At 50.4% G+C, this 21,816-nt stretch overlaps 6 protein-coding genes across 11 annotated transcripts; 2 read left to right on the top strand and 4 right to left on the bottom strand.

Annotated features, from left to right (window-relative positions):
- The first annotated feature begins 138 nt into the window (after positions 1-138).
- LOC9643653 (guanylate-binding protein 5) lies at positions 139-3,046 on the top strand. The gene is made up of 17 exons (XM_002963803.2): positions 139-309; positions 371-473; positions 542-611; positions 671-709; positions 765-882; positions 934-991; positions 1,042-1,106; positions 1,168-1,174; positions 1,226-1,286; positions 1,342-1,401; positions 1,457-1,476; positions 1,529-1,594; positions 1,658-1,825; positions 1,877-2,134; positions 2,189-2,401; positions 2,455-2,726; positions 2,810-3,046. The coding sequence occupies exons 1-17, from the start codon at positions 167-169 to the stop codon at positions 2,916-2,918; spliced, it is 1,830 nt and encodes a 609-aa protein (XP_002963849.1). The 5' UTR covers positions 139-166; the 3' UTR covers positions 2,919-3,046.
- LOC9655439 (alpha,alpha-trehalose-phosphate synthase [UDP-forming] 5) lies at positions 2,739-6,392 on the bottom strand. 3 transcript variants are annotated; one of them, XR_002991602.1, is made up of 4 exons: positions 3,931-6,392; positions 3,600-3,873; positions 3,098-3,544; positions 2,739-3,037 (listed from the first exon to the last, which is right to left on the bottom strand). XR_002991602.1 is itself a non-coding variant. In XM_002963396.2 (3 exons), exons 1-3 carry the CDS (start codon positions 5,922-5,924, stop codon positions 3,269-3,271), a joined length of 2,544 nt encoding a protein of 847 aa, XP_002963442.1. In that variant the 5' UTR covers positions 5,925-6,392; the 3' UTR covers positions 3,032-3,268. The 3 variants fall into 3 exon arrangements, 1 of the variants encoding a protein (XP_002963442.1); XR_002991603.1 differs by having other exon boundaries at positions 3,013-3,137; positions 3,190-3,544; XM_002963396.2 differs by having other exon boundaries at positions 3,032-3,544.
- A 102-nt stretch (positions 6,393-6,494) lies between these two features.
- On the top strand, positions 6,495-8,394 carry LOC9643652 (serine/arginine-rich splicing factor RSZ21A). Of its 3 annotated transcripts, XR_002991604.1 has the most exons (7): positions 6,495-6,624; positions 6,708-6,796; positions 6,856-7,108; positions 7,194-7,340; positions 7,418-7,551; positions 7,633-7,877; positions 7,942-8,394. XR_002991604.1 is itself a non-coding variant. In XM_024668316.1 (5 exons), exons 1-5 carry the CDS (start codon positions 6,536-6,538, stop codon positions 7,473-7,475), a joined length of 585 nt encoding a protein of 194 aa, XP_024524084.1. In that variant the 5' UTR covers positions 6,495-6,535; the 3' UTR covers positions 7,476-7,707. The 3 variants fall into 3 exon arrangements, 2 of the variants coding, with proteins under 2 accessions (XP_024524084.1, XP_024524083.1); XM_024668316.1 differs by lacking the exon at positions 7,942-8,394 and having other exon boundaries at positions 7,245-7,340; positions 7,418-7,707; XM_024668315.1 differs by lacking the exon at positions 7,942-8,394 and having other exon boundaries at positions 7,418-7,707.
- Positions 8,395-8,448: 54 nt separating this feature from the next.
- Positions 8,449-11,047, bottom strand: LOC9643651 (protein GRAVITROPIC IN THE LIGHT 1). The gene is made up of 2 exons (XM_002963395.2): positions 10,471-11,047; positions 8,449-10,372 (listed from the first exon to the last, which is right to left on the bottom strand). The coding sequence occupies exon 2, from the start codon at positions 10,301-10,303 to the stop codon at positions 8,546-8,548; it is 1,758 nt and encodes a 585-aa protein (XP_002963441.2). The 5' UTR covers positions 10,304-10,372; positions 10,471-11,047; the 3' UTR covers positions 8,449-8,545.
- Positions 11,048-14,606: 3,559 nt separating this feature from the next.
- On the bottom strand, positions 14,607-17,165 carry LOC9643650 (E3 ubiquitin-protein ligase RNF14). The gene is made up of 7 exons (XM_024668188.1): positions 16,604-17,165; positions 16,466-16,546; positions 15,921-16,413; positions 15,484-15,863; positions 15,192-15,409; positions 14,982-15,132; positions 14,607-14,929 (listed from the first exon to the last, which is right to left on the bottom strand). The coding sequence occupies exons 1-7, from the start codon at positions 17,120-17,122 to the stop codon at positions 14,795-14,797; spliced, it is 1,977 nt and encodes a 658-aa protein (XP_024523956.1). The 5' UTR covers positions 17,123-17,165; the 3' UTR covers positions 14,607-14,794.
- Positions 17,166-17,207: 42 nt separating this feature from the next.
- Positions 17,208-21,573, bottom strand: LOC9655438 (valine--tRNA ligase, mitochondrial 1). Of its 2 annotated transcripts, none has more exons than XM_024668182.1 (20): positions 21,433-21,573; positions 21,283-21,360; positions 21,085-21,227; positions 20,950-21,022; positions 20,826-20,891; positions 20,694-20,777; positions 20,565-20,642; positions 20,434-20,517; positions 20,302-20,381; positions 20,194-20,251; positions 19,844-20,146; positions 19,615-19,785; positions 19,375-19,565; positions 18,921-19,326; positions 18,624-18,875; positions 18,076-18,564; positions 17,917-18,020; positions 17,760-17,859; positions 17,562-17,707; positions 17,208-17,498 (listed from the first exon to the last, which is right to left on the bottom strand). In XM_024668182.1, exons 1-20 carry the CDS (start codon positions 21,562-21,564, stop codon positions 17,342-17,344), a joined length of 3,195 nt encoding a protein of 1,064 aa, XP_024523950.1. In that variant the 5' UTR covers positions 21,565-21,573; the 3' UTR covers positions 17,208-17,341. The 2 variants fall into 2 exon arrangements, with proteins under 2 accessions (XP_024523950.1, XP_024523946.1); XM_024668178.1 differs by having other exon boundaries at positions 21,085-21,230; positions 21,433-21,572.
- Between the last annotated feature and the right edge of the window lie 243 nt (positions 21,574-21,816).

Raw genomic sequence — 21,816 nt, 5'->3', positions numbered from 1 at the left:
CGTCGACAAAAAGCTGACGTAGCTGCAAAAGTCAAGCACGCTGTGGCAGCTGACGTGGACATGTCATAGAGGCCTTCCGTACGGGTTCTCTTCATTGACCTCCGTTCCTTGTGACTGGTTGTGGTGGGCGAGGTAAGCGGCATCGATAAGCGCGCGCCCTAGCGCCATGGAGCTGATTCAAATGCTGTCAATGCAGGCCCGCGACGAGGGCGAGCAGCCGATGGGATTGCTTCTGCGGCTTCTTTCACTCTGGATCTTGCTTCTAGGTCTAGACCGGGCGCGGCCTCTGGAGATCCTCTCGCATCAAGCGTACGTTTATCTCTTCTCTGTGTGCTTCGATCGAAATTTCGGGCTCTTTTTTGCGCTCCAGCTTCCCCGTCGTGGAGCCAGATCCGGGTCACACAAAGCTCGCAATCTCGAAACAAGGACTGGAGCTCATCTCAAGCATAAAGAATCCAATTTCCGTGGTTGCGGTGCGTAGTGCGTGAGCAAGCACGAATCTATGCTCGTTATGGATCTCTTTTTCTTTGCTGTCACGCAGGTCATAGGTCCCTATCGATCGGGAAAATCATTTCTTCTAAACCAGCTTCTATCTCTCACTTGCAATGAAGGTAAGCTATGTCACTTCGAAGGTTCCTTGGTGCCAAATTGTTTTCATTGTGAATACAAGGATTTGGAGTTGGACACTTGCGAGACACGCAGACTCGCGGTAGGTTTTACATTGCTTTCGCCTGGCCTACAACGCTGACAATATACTCACACAGGCATCTGGCTATGGGGAGAACCCATGGAGTTGACAATTGGCAACTCGGTCACGTCTGTCCTCTTTATGGATACGGAGGGATTCGAAAGCATAGGAAAATCAAATGTCTACGATGACAGGTGAAAACCTTTCGTGTTGGATTGTCCAGCCTTCTAACTCTAGTATTCTAGGATTTTCGCTCTAGCAGCATTACTTAGCTCAGTTCTTATTTACAACCTTCCGGAGACGGTACTTAGTCATTTTCTTTTCGGAATTGACTTGGTTTTTTTTATGTACAGGTCAGGGAAGCAGACATCTCCAAACTTTCTTTTGCAGTGGAATTGGGCGAGGAGTTTTATGGCCGGTGCGTTGTTTCTCCAAGACTTATGTTTAGACTCACACTTTTTGGTTCTCGATGTTTACAGTGTGAAGGTACAGTACACTTGACGGATGACAGTTTCTCAGATGTCTTTTGTGCTCTAGGGACATGCAGCCTCGTTCGAACCGTCAAAACTTCTTTGGCTCATTCAGCGAGATTTCCTTGGTATGTTTTCTAGATGCTAGGGGTCGTTTCTGGCTCTTACATTTGTTTATGATAGAGGGAAAAACTGTACAAGAAATGGTGAGGGAGGCTCTTCAACCGGTTGTTAATCCCACCGGTATGTTCTTCTGTGATGTGCAAATTTAGTACTGACATTCGACCTTTGAATTCAGGAGACAAAGACATTGATCAGGTATGATAGAGTTTCATGTTTCGTGACGTCGAAATATTCTATCTTCAATCAGGTCAATCGCATTAGAGAGTCTTTGAGTTTGATGGCACAAAACAGCACAGCATTTGGCTTACCGCAGGTAATTACGTTTAGAGTCTTTCCTATAGTCGCTGATTTCTATTCTGACAGGCTGTGATGATAGCCTCACCTTCATCGCACCAAACTATGTGAGATGGACGACTCCGATCTTGATCCAGAATACATCAAACAGCGTGAGAGCCTAAAGGAACTCTTGCGTTCCATGATACGGCCTAAGGTGGTGCAAGGGAAAACAGTAACTGGCAAGGAGTTTGCAGCTTTTCTCGAGCAGGTTTGTGTTCACTTCCTTATTTACCTGTGAAACGTTGCAATATTCCTGCAGACGCTGGAAGCTTTGAACGAAGGAGAATTTCCTTCTGCAGGCTCTGTTGTTGACTCGTTCAATCGAGTGGTCATCGACCGATGCATGAAAGCTTACAACGAGGATCTTTCAAAGCTCAAGTTGCCGATGCCGGAACAGTCGGTTGAAGATTTTCATCAAACGACAGCTGCCAAAGTTATGTTGATGTTCGATAAGGCGCGATTTGGTAGGCGCCGCGGCGACGGAGCCCTCCATCTGATGGAAAGTGAACTAAGTAAGGTAAGCAAAACGAATTTTTGTTTGAGGTGGTGACCACAACTTTGCTCTTGTCAGGCTTATGCTCTATTAAAAACCGATAACGACTACGCATCCTCGAAGAAATGTGACCGGCACTACACTCTATGCGAAAACAAGATTGAAGAGATGCAAGACTTGCGGCTGCCTTCAATGGCAAAGTTCACAGCCGGCTTGAAAGAGTGTAACCAGACGTTCGAGCTTAGCTGTATGGGTCCTTCCAAACCATCCTATCGCGAGAGGCTGTCAAAGGTAACTCTCACTGATTTGTCAGCACGATCAACCTCGCTAACTCCCGTTTCCAGATGATGCTAAGGACGAAATCTCACTTCGTCGACAACTATAACCAGAAGCTCTTCAACTGGCTCGTGGTTTTCTCGCTCGTCATGGTGGTCGTTGGCCGCTTCGTCGTGAAGTTCTTACTGCTCGAAGTGGCCGCATGGGGACTGTTCGTGTTCTTGGAGACTTACACGAGGATTTTCTGGTCGGCGGAGCTGCTGTATTACAATCCAGTGTGGCAAACGATTGTGGCAGTCTGGGAGACGACAGTTTATAGCCCAATCTTAGACATGGACAGGTAAGAGATCTCTTCGCGAACTCCAACTAGTAGAGCTCAAAACTAAAGAGTTTTTTCGCTTCTCTTTTGCTTTTGCATTGCAGGTGGTTGATACCTCTAGCTTGGTTCGCGCTTTTAGCAGTGATCTATTGGCGATTTCGGAGGAGAAAGAGAGCTGCCGCTTTGCAGTCACGATTGCGTCACATGGTATGAGCTCACAGTTTCGTTTATTATCTTCCTGGTGGTCGTTGGGGCATGGCATATCCCCTGAGAGCTATCACACTTTTTTCTCCTTAAGTTTTGTCAATGACGTAATCGATTTGGTATATTTTCTGCAAACACCATGACACTCTCATTTTCATATTTGACTTGAAAGCAAACAAGAGATGCACCTGAATCATATCAATTCATGCATTGTTGTGGCAGACTTCACTGCAATTGAAAGAGAAGTTTGGTTTCTCGCACATTGAGAAAAGTGACTTGCCTGATAACATCGCTTGCTTTGCTCGTTTGGCTTTTCCTTTGAGCTTTCTCCGTTGGCTGGATTCCATTGGCCGCGTTCTTCATGGATCATGCGCAGTGGACAAGACCTGTAACATCTTGATCACGTCCGCAGTGTCGTCGAGGTAGTACTTTGCTTTGCTGGGCTTCTGCCCAACCGTGCAGGCAAATATCTCCGTATTAGACGAAAGCGGAGGTGATGCCACCGCCGTGTCGATCGTCTCAAACATGTCTTCGTCTGATCTATCGTCCCCAACGCACACAATGAAGTCGATTGGCGTTCCTTTGCTTGCCATGGAAGCCAAAAGCTTGTCGACAACCACGCCCTTGCTTACACCCTGCAAGCACCAAGGATACCATTAAAATGAACATTCTGTAGAGAGAAAGTTCTACCTGTGGTTTCACTTCCACTATGTGCTGCCCGCTCTTTACCGAGACTGGATCGTTTGCAAGCACGCTCTCAAGATGGTCATGTAGCTCCTTTGCCTGCCACGATCCAAAATCTGGATCCGCATCGCCGTAGTGCCAGACGAGAGCGCTTTCTTTCGACTCGATGCACGAACCGTCTGTGCTTTCCGTGTATAGCTTCATGACCGGAGTAGCCACTTGCTTCCATTCAAAATCCACGACCGGGACGAGAGTCTGCCAATCTGAATCTCTTATCCACCTGCATGCATAGAAAAGAACCATGACGTTATCAATGTAGTGAAGTAGTATCACGTACCGATAGAAATATCCGTGCTCGGCGGCCAGGCCGAGCTTCTCACAGGGCGAGAACCAGTTGCTCAGTATTTGCCTGTCGCGACCGCTCACAATGAAGACGATGTTCTTGGGATTGCTACACAAGGAGTTCAGCACCAGTAGAACTTCCGGACTGGGGGTCTTGTTTATTGACGCTTGAGGCATCATGGTTCCGTCGTAATCCAGTAAAATGGCCCTGCTCTTGCTCCTTCGGTACGCGGACACTATATGCTCCATAGACAGCTTCCTAAAGTTGGGATCCAGCGCCACCACTCTGAATCCCAGGCCAAAGCCAATCCCATAGCATCGCCTTCGCGTGTGTCCACTGCAGGTTCTTTCCAAGTCTCCCATGAAACTCTGCGACCAGTATGCTACGTCGTGGGAGCTCACGTATTTGTAGTGCTTCTCGTGCCTGGCATGCTTCTCTGACTCTGGAATGCTTATAGCCATGATCATCGCTTCCGCAACCGCTTCGATGTTCCAAGGATTGACCCGGATCGCGCCGCTCAGCGATGGTGAGCAGCCAATGAACTCTGATACGACGAGCATGCTCTTCTTCAGCGACTCCCCCTCCGTGCCATTCGAGGCAGCGCTGCTGCCTTGCCGGCACACTATATACTCGTACGGAATGAGATTCATACCATCCCGCACAGCAGTCACCACGCAGCACTCCGCAATGGTGTAGTAAGCGATCCTTTCCGGGAATGGAACGTGTCTCTCCAGTAGAACCACGGGCTGGTATCCATCCCTTCCGTAGGCCTGGTTGATCCTCTTCGCCACTGAGTAGGCCTCGTGCTGCACCTCAAGAACATCTTTGCCACGGCCCCTGGCTGGATTTGCAATCTGTATCATCACCACCTTGCCTCTCCATTCCGGCCTCTGATTCAAAAGCTGCTCCATCGCCAGGAACTTAAGTCCAATCCCCTTGAACATATCCATGTCGTCCACACCAAGTAGCACAACCTTGCCTTGGTACTGTGCTTTCAGATCTGCTATACGCAATTCCGTGTCACTGCGAATCAAGCCTGCTTCAAGCTGACCCATATGAATCCCGACCGGCATTATTTTGATCCCAACTGTGCGTCCATAATATTCTAGCCCGATGTAGCCCCGCTTAGATTCGTAATTCAGTCCCAACATCCTGCTACAGCACGAAAGAAAATGCCGCGCATAGTCGAAGGTGTGGAAGCCAATCAAATCAGCGTTGAGGAGCGCTCTCAGTATATGTTCCCGAACCGGAAGAGTCCTGTATATCTCCGACGAAGGAAACGGACTGTGTAAGAAAAACCCGAGCCTTATCCTGTTGAACCTCTTTCTGAGAAAGGTCGGCAGCACCATGAGATGGTAGTCGTGAACCCACACGTAATCCTCGTCCGGGCTGATGATCTCCATCACCTTGTCCGCAAACAGCTTGTTCACAGAAAGGTAGGCCTGCCACAGTGGTCGATCAAATCGTCCACCGTGCTCCGGGGTCAGCGGCAGAGTGTAGTGGAAGAGAGGCCACAGCTGCTGCTTGCAGAACCCAATGTAGTACCTGTTCCTCAGATCCGGTGGAATGAAAGTCGGGACGCAGTTGAAGTTGTCGAGAAGATACGCTGCTACCTCATCCTGTTCGCTGAGTTCCACGTCCACGGACAAGCAGCCGACGTATAGAACTTCCATGTCTTCCGGCAGACCGTCTTTCAGCCTGAGAAGGAGAGAGTCCTCGTCCCAGCTGAAAACCCAAGACAGATTATCCGGACGCCTGCTAGCGTGGAGGGGCAAAACGTTTGACACGATGATGGCCCTGTCCTGAGAGATCGAGGACGATACGTTCTCTCCCGGGGTGAGGTTGGCAACCGACTCTTCCTCCCTGCTCTCGGAGCACATCCCAGGCACCGTCATTACTCTGGACATCCGCCTGCTGCTTCCACTGCGCATGAAAGTCGGGTACTCCCCGGAGAGATCGAGAAGGTTGGAATACGATCTGGAGACCATGATCTCTTTGTGATCCGCTGATACAAAACCAGAGGAACCACCGATGAGGTAAAAAAATCGGGTGTACCTTTCGAAAATTGCGATGGAAGCAAAACGCGTTCCAGCGATCAATGCCAGGAGCTGGCCACACCTGGATGCTGCCGATCTGATCAAGAGTAGTACCTATGGGGATTCTGATGAGACGAATCGCTCAGCGATGAGAGTCTGTGCACTGGAAACGCGAAATAGGGCCCGATCAGCTTGAATCCCCCGCAGTACCTCACCCAGGCGTCATCGGCAGCTGCGCGCTGTGCTCTGCCGATGGAGCAACCTTAAAACCCTAGGCATTCGAGAGGCGCTCTAGCTGTGGAGCTGGAGATTACGCATTTCCCAGCCCAGCCGATGGCACTGGCGCGATCGCGGCGGCGCGGCAGCGGCATTGCCCGGCTGCGATGGCCTCACTGTTCTTCGTAACGACGCCGTTAGGGCACACACCAAGAAGAAAAGTACGAAAGCGCGATTTTTGAGCTTATCTGCGAGGTGGACGTGATGGATAAGAAAATTTTCACTTTTTTCTTTTTCATTAAGCATTACTGAAGAACCCTAACTAGGGTTTCTTCAGCGGCTTGTCCATGGCGCGCGTCTACGTCGGCAATCTGGATCCGCGATCGACGGAGCGGGAGCTCGAGGACGAGTTCCGGAGCTTCGGCGTGCTGCGAAGGTAAGCCACGCGCAAATCGATTCTCCTCTCGTCCTTTTTCCAGCGCCAAAGAATCCAAATCTGGGGCTCGATTTTGCTGGCAGTGTGTGGGTAGCCCGGAAGCCTCCGGGCTTCGCGTTCATAGAGTTCGACGATTACCGCGATGCCCAGGACGCGATTCAAAACATGAATGGTAAAGTTCCTCAAGAAAAAACCGCAAAAAATCTCATTTTTCTTCTTTTGAACTTCCAGGGAAAAATGGATGGCGAGTAGAACTATCGCGGAGCTCAAACGGTGGCCGCGGTGGTGGAAGGGATCCGGGAGCTCGCGAAGGCCGCGGCGGCGGCGGCGACGAGCTAAAGTGCTACGAGTGTGGCGAGGCTGGACATTTTGCGCGGGAGTGCGTTCTTCGCGTTGGCGCTGCTGGAATGGGAAAAGGAGGGGGCCGACGGAGGAGCCGGAGTCCGCCACCACGATATCGTCGTAGTCCCAGCTATGGACGAGGGTACGCCACTCTTCTCCTCCCCTTTCTCTTTTCTTGCTTTTTTCCTTTGAGACCTTCACTGTTTATGCTCTAATGCATAACACAGTCGCAGTCCTCCGAGGCGTAGTATATCACCAACAGCTCGTCGTCGTTACAGTTACAGTCGATCGCCACCACCTCCCGCTCGTCGCTACAACAGCTTAAGCCGGTCTCCACCTCCCAGGAGAGAGAGGGGACCTCCAGCGCTCAATGGGTATGTTTTCTGTTCTTCGCATTGCAAAGCAAACTCGGTTTTTTTTTTTTTTTTTTTGCATGTTTTGTTCTTGGCAGGAGTCCAGCTCCCAGGTACAGGCGTAGCCGGAGCCGCAGCCGCAGTCCTTACAACTGAGAACTTTTGCGAAAAACAACGGGACGAGGGGAGGCTGCTGCTGTGGGTTAAGTTATCTCTTCCTTGTGGATTTCATGTAAGAACTAAGTTGTATGTTTACGGTTTTTTCTTTCTTTTCTCGTTTCGAGATAAACTCATTTGGTCTTTGTGCTCCGAGGTATGACGAGTTCTGCACGTCTGCTTCCTCGTTATTCATCTCCAATTCTACTGCCTCCTCGTCATGATCTGCAAACTTCTGAAAGTTATCTGCAAATTCATCTCGCCTCTGCCTCGCCCGCCATAGTCTTTCTGCTCCAAACTATCTGCTTGCTTTTGGGACGTCTACAGATAACTATCTATGTTTCCTGAGCTTCATCTTCATCATCACCAGACACTTGTGTAGCTCATCACTCCAGCTTCCAAGTATGTAGTGATCCAAATTCCTTTTTCTTCATTTTTTCCTGATCGAGTTTATGCGACGAGGCAGAGGCGTGTTTTCTGGTTTTGTAACAGGTGTAACAGCCTCTCCCGTGCCTGCTGCTGCTACTACTGCTGCTGCTACTCCACAGGTCATGCTTATTACTACTGTTTTCCAACAGGCTAATGAATTCTTGTGTCGATTCTAGGAAAAGAGACGACCTCTCGCAGACGAGAACAGCAGAAGCAAACGACGCCTGAGAAGTTGGCGTCTGTCGGCTTGCTCCGTGAAATCAATGACGCGAAAAACACTTGGCACTTTTAGCAGGCAAGCGTTGAAGTCTGCGCGAGCAAAAATAAACGGGGCATGTGCCACTTCTGCCAGGAGCTTTATGGAACGCACACAGCCAGCCATGAAAGAAAAATATCAAAGAAAACGCCAAAGGCAAAGTTCGAGAGATACACACCTTGGATGTCCGCAGACTTAACCGAAAATCCAAAGCTCGAGCGATAAAATTCTTTAGACATTGTCCAGATTTGTATAAAACTTGTGTCTATGTACTTATCGAAAATCCACTGTTGCAAATATCTCCACTCCATAGAGATTTCTTGATCTTCTATAAAACTTTGATCGTGATCGCAGCTAGATTTCTAGTCAAAAGAAAGATCTCTCGTCAATCCTCGGAGGCGACCATGCCATCCAGGTAGACATGGCACTTGACAATCCACTTATCGACACGAAAACCCGGCATGACAGTGAAACCCACGCGCGGCCTCACGCCATCGTCGTCATCACTCATCCTCACATTCCTCGCGGCGCTCTCCATGAAGGCGGGATCGAACTCGGTACCTCTCTTCACCTGGAAGATCGTGGCCGTCGGCTCGAACGAAAACGCGAGGCGATGGACGAGCCACACCGCCTTGGCGAAGCGCAGGAAGCTCTGGTAGAATCTCGTCCGTGGATGGCCCCCGTCCAGAATCACGTCGCGGTGCTGCTCAAACCCGCCAAAGAAGCTCTCCTCCATCTTCTCGTGCACGATCTGGAGGTACTTTCTGTGGCAGAATTTCCCAAACAGGCATTCCGGCGTAATGCCCAGCAGATCCGCGGGATCGACGGCGCGCATGTCCCGGAACTGGCGGAAGCACTCGGCGCGGTGCTTTACGGGGTCGAGGATGGAGGAGAGGCTGCCATTGATGTAGAAGTTCTCGTTCTCGAAGCCGCAGAAGATCCGGTGGCACACGTAGGACTCGAAGGCGAATCGGCGGTGGGCGGGGCGGGCGTAGCCGATCCCCGCCTCGATCGACTCCGCCGCCGCCTCCAGATCCCACTGCACGCCGCGCATCAGGCTCACCAGAAGCTTGCTGAACGCGAGCGCCGATTCCCGCGCATTCTGGACCGCCACCTCGAAGATCTGGGGCGTGGGCGATGCGTCGATGGAGCTGAGGAGCCCCCCGCCACCGCCGCTGCCCTCGAGGATCGATGGCGATCCTCCGGAGGAGCTCAATCCAATCCCCTGGCGATGGTGGTGGTGGTGGTGGTGATTGGCGGACGATCGCTGCTCACACTTGCGTAGCCGGCGCTCCAGCTTCTCCCGCCGCGCCACCGCGCGCGCGAGATTGTCGTTGAGCTCGTCGATCTCCAGCCTCTGCTGCTCGATCTCCGCCTCACACGCGCGGACTCTCGCCTCGTACGTTTCCATGGCGCGCTGCTTGATCCCCGCGGCGGTGGCCAGCTCCTGGATCTTCCGGCGGAGCTCCTCGTTGTGCTCCTCGAGGCTCTGCTGCTGCCGCCCATTGTGGTGGTGGTGCTGGTGGAGGTGCTGGTGGAGCGTCGAGGACGAATCCCGCAACCGCTGCTGGTCGCGGAAGCCGTGCTTCATCTCCGAGAGGCGGCGGAGCTCCTGGATGACGGCCTTGTCCGCCAGGCGGAGCTTCTCGGGATCGAAGGGCGAGTGCGCCGCCTGGAGCTGGATGTAGGCCGACTTGAGCGCCGAGACGGTGGCAAACACCTCGCCGATGGCCGACTCCAGGGCGTGGATCCGCGCGGCGGACGTCGCCGCGGACGCGGTGGACTCCCACTCCGCCTCGTGGAAGGAGTCGTGATCGTTGTCCTCCTCCTTGGTCTCCTTGAAAGAGCTGCTCTTGCTCTTACTGCTAAGCTTGGCGGCGCCGCCACCACCGCCAGTAGCAGCGCCGCCGCCGCCGCTCCGAGCCTTGCCGCCGCTAACCCACTGATCCTCCGAGGACTCCGACGATTCAGCGCCGCCGCTATCCTCGTCGTCCTTGAGCGCCATCTTCACTCCTCCCGGGCGGAGCAAGCACGCCCATGCGAATCGCTGCACGAAATCGCCAAAGTTTGACGGCGCTGGTGGCGGAGCTACTGCTGCCCCCGCCGCCGCCGATGCTGGCTTTTGTGGCGAGGAGGAACCCATGACAAAATCCAAGCCCTGGCAATGTAGCAGCGCCGATCTCTCATCCCCGATTCAACCATCTTCCTCCCCCTGCCAAGAACAGCATCCAAAACGAAAAAATATAAGCCCTGGTGGAAGGAAGCTACGGTCGCGTCCTACATTGGAATCTGGATGGATAGAAAAGATACCTTGACCGATCGATTCGCGGCAGCAGCAGTGGCGGCAGGAGCGGCAGGAGGAACAGAGCGCTCGCCCGCGGGGGCGCATTTTCTCGCCGATTTTGGACAAAAGGAAAAGAATTCCTTCCCGGAAGGGAGATGAGTCCAAGCGCTAGCGGCCAAACAGAGGATGGAGCTCTTTCTCACTGCATCCAGGCGTGGCAAAACTGAGATTTCCTCCTCCGCGCCATCGATTCGTCCGTTCCGTAACACTCTGCCCTAGAAATGGTGGGCGACGCGAGGAGGAAGAAGAAGAAGAACAAGGCGAGGCGAGGAAGAAGAAGTGGTTTACTGCCCACGCATTCCTCTCCTCCATGGATAGGCTTAGCTCACGAATCGCCGGGGGTCGCCATCGCCATCCGGGTACCACACATCACCACTGTGGCCTCGCACGTACTGGAGAGAGCATATTCCTTGCCGTGGTATATTCTTTTGTACGGCGATCGTCCTTTCTATTTGTGCTTGTGGCAGTGGATGTGTAGCCTTTGTGAATTATCTGGCAAAGTTGTGCATGGTGATCCTTCGGTGCAAAAGTTTCGAAAGTAGTCTTGGATGCACGCATGGATTTTTTTGTTGCCAAACTCAATGTTGCACCATCTATGGTTGAAAAAATCACACACCACCTACGGTTGAAAAAATCTTCGAAGGACGTGACCCACCAAAAAATACGAGGTCATGAGAAGATTTTGGTCGTCAAAGGCCGCGTATAAGCTTCCTGCGGTGGCCTAAGGAGATTTTGACAAATCCGGTGATCATACACGAGCTTTCCCAGTAGAGACTGTATTTGCTGTTCAAAGAGAGTATCCTCATTTGATTTTCGCACTATTTGGTGTCATTGGCCACAGTAATGGTTCTGGCAGCTCATATAAAATATGTGATTGTTGTTTTCAACCTGAGAAATTGAAATCAGAAAAATAACCAACGAGAGATACTTTGACGTTTGGCTGCACAGGAAGGACAAGGATTTCCAAACCTTATGGCTTCTTGTCCTGCTGCTAAACCAGCTGCCAGAGCTCCGCATTCTCCCCTCTGTCGTCATCGTCGAAAAGAGTGCACAAGCCAGCAGAAAGAGTTCGTCACTCGAAAGCCCGACTCCACAAAAAACTCTGAAGAAATTTCAATAGCCATCGATCCGCTTCCCGCATTGGAAGCAAAAGTACTGACCACAGTCATTTTTCTGCAGCCCGTGGACTTGGAGATGGCCACGCCGCACGTTGGACACGGTTTGGCGTCCTTGACAAAGTCGAGATTTTTTAGCTCGTTCACCAGGTTTTCTTCCCGCCTCCGCTGAAACTCGGGAGCGTCGAGCCTGCAATTAGAGTAATATAAATGTGGCCGTGGCAACAAAGAGAGAGATTGTCAAACTTACGCGAGCGAGCCTCTGGAGTGAGGCATTCCTGACAGTGCCTTGCGGCTCTACAAAGAGCTGGAGAAGCACTGGCCGCATTATAAGGTGGAATAATTCCTTTATAATTCACGTCTATATGCTGTTCATCTTGCAGCATGAGATGGATGGATGCAAGTTTGCGTCGTCCGCTGCTTCATCGTCCTCGTTCTCCTTCGCACTTGCCCTGCCTACATCTCTCGTTCGAGGCCTCTGAATGCGCGCAGCGCATATAATGGAGCGAGGTGGGAAGTTGTTGCTTTGTTGGCGAAGTGTTGCTTTCTTTGGCCCAGTCGATATGTAGGCAGGGCAAGGCTTGAGTGCATGTGTTACTGTTTCTATTTTCTCGCCCAGCCGGGGCAGATTCTTATATTTCGCGTAATTTTGTTGCAGCGCCCTAGCTCCATCATGAACTGGTGGCTTGCTATGCGGCATCTTTCCATAGCGTGCCAATTCCACGTTGAATGTTGGTAGTACATGTCTGGTCCAAAATTCTCTGCCGGGTTCAGTTCTTCGCAATCCTTTGCTACCATTGTTTCTACGCTCCTGACTTTGGCATAGTGTCGCAGAATTGGACTGGGCGGCAGGAGTAGTCTTAGTGAGCAACTTGACAAACCTCTAATAGGAAGGTGATGGTGGCCATGTGTTAGACCAGAGTCCTTCTTGCTTTGTCTGTGGAAGAGCTTCCGACGAGAAACGAAGGGACATCAGCCGACCGGACTAGTTGTTTAAAGATATCTTGTTCATTCTTTGCTTGGGGAGTTGTCTTCTCTTGACTTGGTTTCTTCGCTTGGGAGGAGGATTCCCATTGCCCACAACACATCGTGGAGCGTCGTCCAAGCTCGGGCCGTGTAAGACTTGTGATGCTGATCATCCCTTGATTCTTCAGGCCCTGTCCGGCTCGAAAATTCCGGTTCTCGGCTCAGTCCCAGGATACTGCCTCAGAATGGTTCGACGCAAAGACGAACTGGATGACCACATCTTTGGAGGTCTCGTCGAAGCCGCCAGAAAATCCGTTCTTGCATCGCAGCTGCGGGCTAGAAAATCGAAGTGTCGGCTTCGCTGTCCCCCTTTGAAGATCCCGATCAGAGCCATATGCGCGAGCTTCACGACTTCCTGGCTGGCAAAGGCTCGTATGTATGATCTTATGACTTCACTCTCGACTTCGCCATGTCGTCCGTGACCGCTCAGGAACGTCTCGACGAAGACGCCAACGTTGGCTACTCCAGCTTACGTTTTCAAAACATTTGCTATCAGATAGTGTCTTTAAGTCTCGATGACAAAGGACAGCATCCATGTCTTCGTCCACGTTGTGAGAGGCGTGGGCTTGCTAGATCTGGTTGCCAATGAGCAGTGTAGCTTGCGTCTTGCTCTTGAGGACCAAGGACGAGGGTTCCATTTGTGGAATCTTGTTTGTGGACGTGTTCTTCTCTTCGTGGGCTTGTGCACTTCATACCGCAGTCTTGCTTGCTCTTGCGTCGATCTCGCACAATAGCTCCTTGATCTGGGTGCCTTAATCTTGTTCTTGGCATGCGTCGATCTTTCGCAAGGGCAGTAAGGTGCTGAGGTGGCGCTGGGCGGTGACGTCCTCTTGCATTGTAGCAAGACGAGATGGCGACGTTTGAAACTGTTGGAAACTCGGTGATTGAAGAAGCTTGGGGGTCTTGTCGCGGCTGGCAATTAATCTTGTAGGGCTTTGTCTTGCCGGGAGCTTGTGTTGAGCTTGTGTTGCGGCTGGCTAAGGAAGCTGAAGTGGACTCTCAAGGACGTGTTCTGTTTGAGGACTCGAGGACGTGGAGCTGTGTGGTGAGATCAACCGAGCAAGGTCTTGACACTCTTTGAGGACGTGGTCAATCTCCTCGGATGCAACTACGTCTCTCGCTTCAAGCCCGCAAGCTGGTCTCATGCTCTGCTCCCATGCCAAGCACGATCTCACAAGATTACATTCATCTTGCCTCCAAAATCTTGTTTTTACCAGCACCAGCCCCGAGAACCACAGCGCAAACTCCACCGGGTCCCGTAGACGGTGCTCTTTGATCTTGTCTATTTGATATCGCACTTGGCATGCTTCAATCTTGCAGGAGAGCTTCTTGATTTTTCATGTTGTTCTTGTGTTGGTCTTGCATGCATGGGTGGCACTGGTTGTGCATGGGCGGTAGGAAGATATTCGATGTGTAGTGACGTTAGTAGTGCTAATGTATTTGCCCTCGTAGCTGCGATAAGTGATGGCCGTGTGAAGAGCTTTGGGTAGGAGAATTCTCAATGGTAAGCTGTGGCGGGGTGGTAAAATTGCTCCATCTGGCGTTGCAACCATCGCTGGGAGTGAAGAGGTCGTGCCGTTTGCCGTGGCAATGCCGCAGTTGGCGATGTTGTGTGAAGATGACAAGTTAATTTTTCCAAGCTGCTCTGAAGTTGCTTGATTGAGCGGCTGTTTGTAGCTGCGCTTTGGTGTGGAGAGCAGCTTGCGGGCGTGAAGACGCGACCTGGCAGATTTGAAGACATGGCGTTGCTCGAGTGTGATTTCCGTCGGGTCGGTCGGTCGATTGCTGTGATTGGACGCATTCGCTCGCGAGGACTCGATTAGAGCTTACTGCCGAAGACACACTCTCGCCCAATTCCCGTGGAGCTATGGCGATCTTCCTTGTTCGCTTCTTTTGTAGAACGCTTCCTTTCTCGTTGCTTGGGGCATGAGTACGGAGAACTTACATCACGCTCGCGCTTGTACGAAACATTAGTAGTATATTCTTATGGATCCTTGTACGGAACTTTGCTCACACCACACAACATCAAAGACCCATGCGTGAAGATTTTAGTCGTCAAAGTCCCCGTATAAGCTTCGTCCGGCCGAGAAGATTTTTGACAAATCTGGTGATCATTTGTAACATGTTTGTTTTTGGCGAGTTCGTTCAATCATCTGGGCTCAACGGAGTGCTGCTTACACTTGTTGGGCCCGAAGTGTTCCGAAGATTTTCGCACTAATTTGTGGCATTGGCCACAGTAATGGTTTTGGCAGCTCATACAAAATATGTGATTGTTGTTTCCAACCTGCCAGAATCCTCGAGACATCGAAAGAAGAAAAATAACCAACGAGAGATACCTTCACGTTTGGCTGGCCACACGAAGGACAAGGCTTTCCAAACCTTATGGCTTCTTGCCGCTGCTGCTGACGCTGTTCCTGCTGCTGAACCAGCTGCCAAAGCTGCGCATTCTCCCCTCTGTCGTCATCGTCGAAAAGAGTGCACGAATTGCTGCAAAAACCAGAAAGAGTTCGTCACTCGAAAGCTCGACTCCACCGAAGAAGTTTCACCTGAAGTGAAGATAGCCATCGATCCGCTTCCCGCATTTGAAGCAAAAGTACTGACCACAGTTGGAGCAAGTCATTTTGTTGCAGCCCGCGGACTTGGAGATGGCCATGCCGCACGTTGGACACGGTTTGGCGTCCTTCTTGACAAAGTCGAGATTTTTGAGCTCGTTCACCAGGTTTTCTTCCCGCTTCCGCTGGTCTTCTGAAAGGGACCCTCGATCCTGCAAGAGTAGAGTAACACAAATGTGATGGTGGCAACAGAGAGAGAGAGAGAGAGAGAGATTGTCAAACTTACGCGAAGGATTAACAAGCGAGCCTCTGGAGTGAGGCATTCCTGACCGACGTGCCTTGCCGCTCTGCAGAGGCTACAGAAACTGAAGAAACATCGGCTGCATTGTGCGTCATGATCTCCCTCTTCAATGCATGCTGCACCACAGCGAGGACAGTAGACAATGTCGCTCATCGCGTCCAGGGTTTTCTGCAGGCACAGCTTCTCCCATCTTTCAAAATCCTCCTCGGAAAGAAGCTCTTTCAGCGCAGATGGTGGAATGCCTCCCTTACAATCCGGACACTTCAAGCTGTTGATGGAGCCATCGGTGACGTGAACTGACATGTACTGCTGCATGCATTTTCGGCAGTAAGCATGTTGGCAGGGAAACTTTATAAATTCTCTTCCTGCAATGAGGACCGGTTCGTCAAAGAAGAATAAAACTTCAACGTAAGAATGCTTACCAGTGGATTCTTCGAAACAAATGGTGCAGAGATGGATGGAACTGAGAAACGTACTGAGTTGCATCTCCTCGTTGTAGCGAAGTAGGGAGAGCGCATCCTCGTCGAGGGAGTTGCATCCAGAGATAACTCTTGGATCGTGAAGCTCGAGCGGCTGTTGAACCAGCTCTAGTTTCTCGAAGGCTTCAATGGCGCTCAAAGCTTGAGAGTGGAGAAACTCCGTCCAGGGATAGACCACGACCTCCCCCTTTTGATCCTCCCAAATCTCCAGCAGCTTATCGCTGAGGCGAATAAGCCTGTCCGCAGAGAGCCACTGAGCATGAAGTACAAAAGGTGGACGAGAGTGTGATGGATATGTGCTCGGAAGAAGGCAGGCCAGATGAATCGGTGGGAGGTACTGTAGCGTAAAGCTGTGCCGATTAGTTGCTCCAGAAGAAGGCAATGGACGTTCCATAGAAATCTCGATGCTCTCGAAGGCTTCCAGCGTGACCTCTATCTGTCACGAAGAGATAGTATATAGCAAGCTAGAACAAAAGGATAGACTTTACCATGAAGCAGCGAAGATCACCATCGCTTTCCTTGCTCAGATGCTTGAAACTTCCTTCATAGATAGCTTCCAAGGCCAAAATCTACGTCCTCACATCAGCCAACTGCAAGAGAAAAGAAAAGAAAAGTAAAGAACTTACTTCGTCGTCTTGTTCTTGCTTGTTTTGAGAAATCTTGTCATCAGCAATGGCACTGGCCGCCTCCGTCTTATCTTGCTCCAAAAGTTTTCGCAGCATCATAGTTTCCAAATCCTCGAGCTCGGGCCGCCCAGTATCATCACTAGCAAAAATCCCATGCACATTGCCGCTGCTGCTCGCACCGCTGTCTACCACAATTCTATGCTCCTCTAAATCCTGGACAAATACTTCCCCAAAATCGCGAAGATCCTCGCTCTTCTCATCGCTCATCGGCCGCGAATTCCTCCTCCCCCTTCGGTTCCTCCTACTTCCTATGAATTCCGACAGACGCACACTGACGCTACCTGGTGACGAGATCTCATCGTCGGCGGACGCGAATGCCCCTAGACTGTCCGCCGCCGGCGAGACGCTGAGCGGCAGCGGAGATCCCGCCGGCGGCGATGGAAGTCCGCTCGCTACAAACTCTGGATTCTTGGCCAGCTGCCGGATGATCTTTCGGGCGCTGACGCTCTTTCGATCCATCCACACGCTTACCGGGCCATCGCAGACAATGAATAATAGGGTTCTACTTTCACACGAAAGTAGCTTTTTGTAGTGAAACTCGATGTTCCAATCAAACTAGCTTTCCTGCTTGAAACATGAACGCTCTTGCGGAGGACCAGCGCATGAAAGCAACGCTTTTTTTTTTTTCTCAAAACTTTTGGATCCAACTTCCAAAACTTGGAGCGATTGTTTTCCCGATCAAACCAGCTTTTGTAGCAACTGGATGCTCTCCACTCTCAGCTCCAGTTCTCCGACCATCTTCGCGAGTCTCGCACGATCGGCCTCTTGGACTTCCTCCGAGGCTTTATCCTTGTAGACCTGGGACGAGATCTTCTTCTGGAAAACTTCGATCTTCCTGCGAGGATTTCACACCGACAAATAAGAGACGATGATAGCTTGAAACCTCTGAAGAACTTACTTCGACTCTTCGTCTTTCTGCTTGAGAAGCTTGCTGAGCTCCGAGCTGAGATCCACGATGCCTTGGAGCATGACATAGGCCGATACCTTGTCGTTCACAATGGTGACCGCACAGCCCGCTGGTAGCTCCGCAACATCGTTGCATATCTGCAAGCATCACGATAAGGCCAGCTTTCGCAAGGAAACTCTTTCCACTCACATTCACGCTGGAAAGGTTTGCCAGTGTTGCTAACTCCGACGAGTGATCTGTGAACATTGTGAAGAGTTCTGCGTCTCCTGTGACAATGAAACCTCCCGGCCTACACGAGACAACAATCCTTCGACTCAGTAGCAAAATAGCAAATGAAAAAAGTTACTTTTGCTTTGGTTGCACGCGACATGCCGCACAAAGAGCTCGGACAGCCTTCACAGTCGATAGTATCAAAGTCATTTCGGCGTCGACAGCTTCGTTATCCAAGTCCTAGAAGAGCAAACACTCTATAGCAACGACGTCTTTGATAAGATCAAATGAGTACCTTCCTCCTCGTTGGATAGCTAGCCAGCATGATCGACGAGTTCTCCTCCTGGGCTCTTGGCAGTCTCTGCCACAGCTCTTCAGTGACGAACGGCATGAAGGGATGTAATAGCCGTAGTCCATTCTCCAGGCATACCCACAGAGTATCTCTTGTCAGCTTCTTGGCATCCTCTGAGTCTCCTTTCGATAGTGTTGGCTTCGTTAGCTCGATAAACACGTCGCAAAGGTCGTACTGCCACCAAGAGTAAATTGCCGATGACGCTGCGGACAAGTCGTATTTCTCCATATGTCCATCCACGGCAGCTACGGTTCCGTTCAAAGCAGAAAGAATCCACTTGCAGCTCCACGGCAGCTCGGAAATATTCAGTTCTTCAGAGGGAATGAAGTTGTCACCCAGGTTCAGCATCGCAAATCGGATTGCATTCCAGAGTTTGTTGCACCAGTATCTGTAGCCAGCCACACGCTGGACATCCAAATTGATGTTCTCGGACTGCACACAAATGGAAGGAGTTTAGAAACTTTCCCCTGTGGGAAGAATTGAACTCGTACCTGAGCAGTGTAGTTCACAAGAGCAAAACGAAGAGCATCAGCTCCGCAAACGGGAATTCCCTCAGGAAAGTCGCTTTGCAAACCGGCTAAAGCCGTCTTGTATTCGGCTGGATCCAGGTTTCCTTGCGACAACTTTGCCTTGAGACCGTCCAATGTTATACCGTGAATCACATCCAGTGGATCTATCACGTTGCCAAGGGACTTGGACATCTTACGGCCATGAGCATCTCGGACCATTGCATGCAAGAAAATCTGAAAACGAGGGAATGAAAACCAGTTTAATCACGTAAAAATTACCTGTTTGAAAGGTACTTCTCCCGTGAGCTGAATTCCCATCATCACCATGCGAGCAACCCAGAAGAAGAGAATATCATGGCCCGTTTCGAGCAATGTCGTCGGATAGAATGCTTGGAGATCTTTCGTAGCTTCTGGCCATCCCAACACAGAGAAAGGAAACAGTCCGGACGAGAACCACGTGTCGAGCACGTCCGGGTCCTGCTCGAAAGAGATTATTTTCTTTCCTGAAAATTTCTCCTCGGCTGCTACTCTGGCCTCGGTCTCGCTTCTAGCCACAATCCAGTGATCATTGTATGCCCCCATTTCTTTTAGCTCGTCACCTTCAAACGTACAATACCAGGCTGGGATCTGATGCCCCCACCAAAGCTGTCGCGAAACACACCAGTCTCGAATGTTTTCGAGCCACCTGCAAATGAGCAAATAAGCCAAAGTGAGAGAATAAATCTCAACTTACCGAAACCAGGTGTCTTCAAATTGACTCGGGATAATCTCAAGCTCTTTCGTTCGCACCGCGTTGCAGGCTTTTGCAGCTATCTCCTTGCAACTAACATACCATTGAGGCTTGATCATCGGCTCCACGACATCGCCGGTCCTGGAGCAAACACCAAGCCTCATGGAATTATCAGCCACGCCCCTGTACAGACCCTGCACGTAGAAGAATTTATTAGCATTCTACCGCAAGTTTCTGCCTTACTTTGTCCTCCAAGGCCTTCAACACAGCAGCACGAGCGTCAAAACGCATCATCCCCTGAAAATCTGGACCTCCGTTGCCGTTAATCTTTCCATCGTCAGTGAGAATATTGATAAACTGAAGGTTGTGCCTCTTTCCAACAAGAAAGTCATTCGGATCGTGTGCAGGGGTGATCTATAAAAACAAAAGAGAAACAGAGCCGGGTGTAAGAAAACGAAGCACATAGAATTACCTTCACAGCTCCAGTTCCAAAGTTCATATCCACCAGCACCGCATCACAAATGATTGGAAGCTTTCTCCCGTTGAAAGGATGAACAACAAACTTGCCGTGTAAATGCGAGTATCTGGGATCCTCTGGATGGACAGCCACTGCCGAATCACCCAGCATAGTCTCTGGTCTTGTCGTTGCCACAACGATCTCCCCTTTGCCGTCTTCCAAAGGATACGCGAACGATGTTAAGGCCCCAAACTCGACAGTAGACTTGTATCCTGGTACTTTGCGGAGAGTGCGTTTTTCGACATCAATATAATCCACCTGAAAAATTGCTTTAGTGTGTAGTTTAGCAAGTACAAGAAGACTACCTCTATGTCTGAAATTGCTGTTCTCAAAACGCAATCCCAATTCACGAGACGATTATCTCTGAGGCAACGCAAAATTAGATAGCGGCACACTTTGAAAAAAGTAAAAACCTGTATAGAAGCCCATCCTTGTGAAACCGCACGAATGCTTCTACGACAGCTTTGCATCTTGGCTCATCCATTGTAAAGCACTAGCAAAGAACACACATTACATTAAGAGCAACATTTCCGCAATTATCTTACCTCTCGGGACCAATCGACAGAAGCTCCCATTTTTCGCAACTGGGAGAAAATGCTAGTTCCATGTTGTTCTTTCCACGACCACACCTGCAAGTAATATTTAGCATAGTCCAGGAAAGCGGTGAAAGAAATACCTCTTTCACAAAATCCTCCCTGCCTACGTCATGCCTCGTCAAACCCTTTTCCCGCATGATTTTCTTCTCTACAACCACCTGTGCAAGATCCTCAGGAACAAGATAAAAACAATGGGACTTGCATTGTACCTGTGTGGATATCCCAGCATGGTCTACTCCTGGTACCCAAAGAGTCTCATATCCTTTCATTCTTCGCCATCGCGTGAGAGTGTCCTGAGGACAGTGAAGTCAATATAGAATGAGAAACAAAAGGAAAATTACCTCCACAGCGCACATCAGAGCGTGTCCAATATGCAAAACACCCGTGACGTTTGGTGGTGGTATTACCTGAGACACAACGTAGTTTAGAAACTCGGGAATGAAACATAGAGAAGAGAAGTATTACCATTACAAACTTGGGCTTTTGACTGCTGGCATCGGCAACAAAGAAACCTTGCTTCTCCCAGTACTCATACCACCTTAGAAAAATAAACTTAGAACAAATTCGAGAGACAAGAATGCACGAAGAAGTTTAACTTACGATGCCTCCACGAGTGCCGGATTATAACCCTGCGCCATCACAGGCGCCAGGCGTTTCTTCTCGCCGGAAGAAGTGTAAGGATTTTTGGAATCGGGCAAATCGTCGTTAGACTCCTTGCCTTTCTTCTCCTTCTTAGATTCCACCTGCTGCTCAAAGAAACGAGAACCAAAATCTAAAACATCGACATGAAAAATCTACCTTGGCGGCATTTGCTTCGAGTTTCTTGGCCTCGGCCTTCTGCGCGGCTTTTAGCTTCTTGAGCTCCTTCTCCCTAGCCTGCCGAGCGCCAGCGCTCGCGGATTTAGAACACGCACCGCAGCAAATCCAGGAGAAGAGCTGGAAGCATACCTTCTCTTCCTTCTTCTTCTTGCGCTCCAGATCTTCTGGCGCGCCGTCCTCCATGCTTAGCCGAACCCTGCCGCTGCTCAAAACCCTAAATCCCGGGACTACTTTACAAAAATTCCTTTTGACAAGAAACATACTACCACTAGGGCCGCCCCCCAGCAGCATTGTCATTGTCCCTGCCTATAGTCTTTCTCTTCCACACTTTCCTCGATTAAAATCCCGGGAGAAACTTTAGCTTTAGAAATGCGGTGGTGGTCTTAAGGAAATCTTCACCACGAATCTCTGCTCGATCCATCACCCAGAAAATCCTTGTTCTTCATCAGCCAAAAACTTGGTTTTGTATGACCCAATGAGAACTTTGAGCTCTTCCACAGTCATTCTCCAAGA

The sequence above is a fragment of the Selaginella moellendorffii genome, unplaced genomic scaffold (assembly GCF_000143415.4).
Source record: "Selaginella moellendorffii unplaced genomic scaffold, v1.0 SELMOscaffold_3, whole genome shotgun sequence".
Taxonomy (NCBI): Eukaryota; Viridiplantae; Streptophyta; class Lycopodiopsida; order Selaginellales; family Selaginellaceae; genus Selaginella; species Selaginella moellendorffii.
This window is presented reverse-complemented; position numbering and strand designations above follow the sequence as displayed.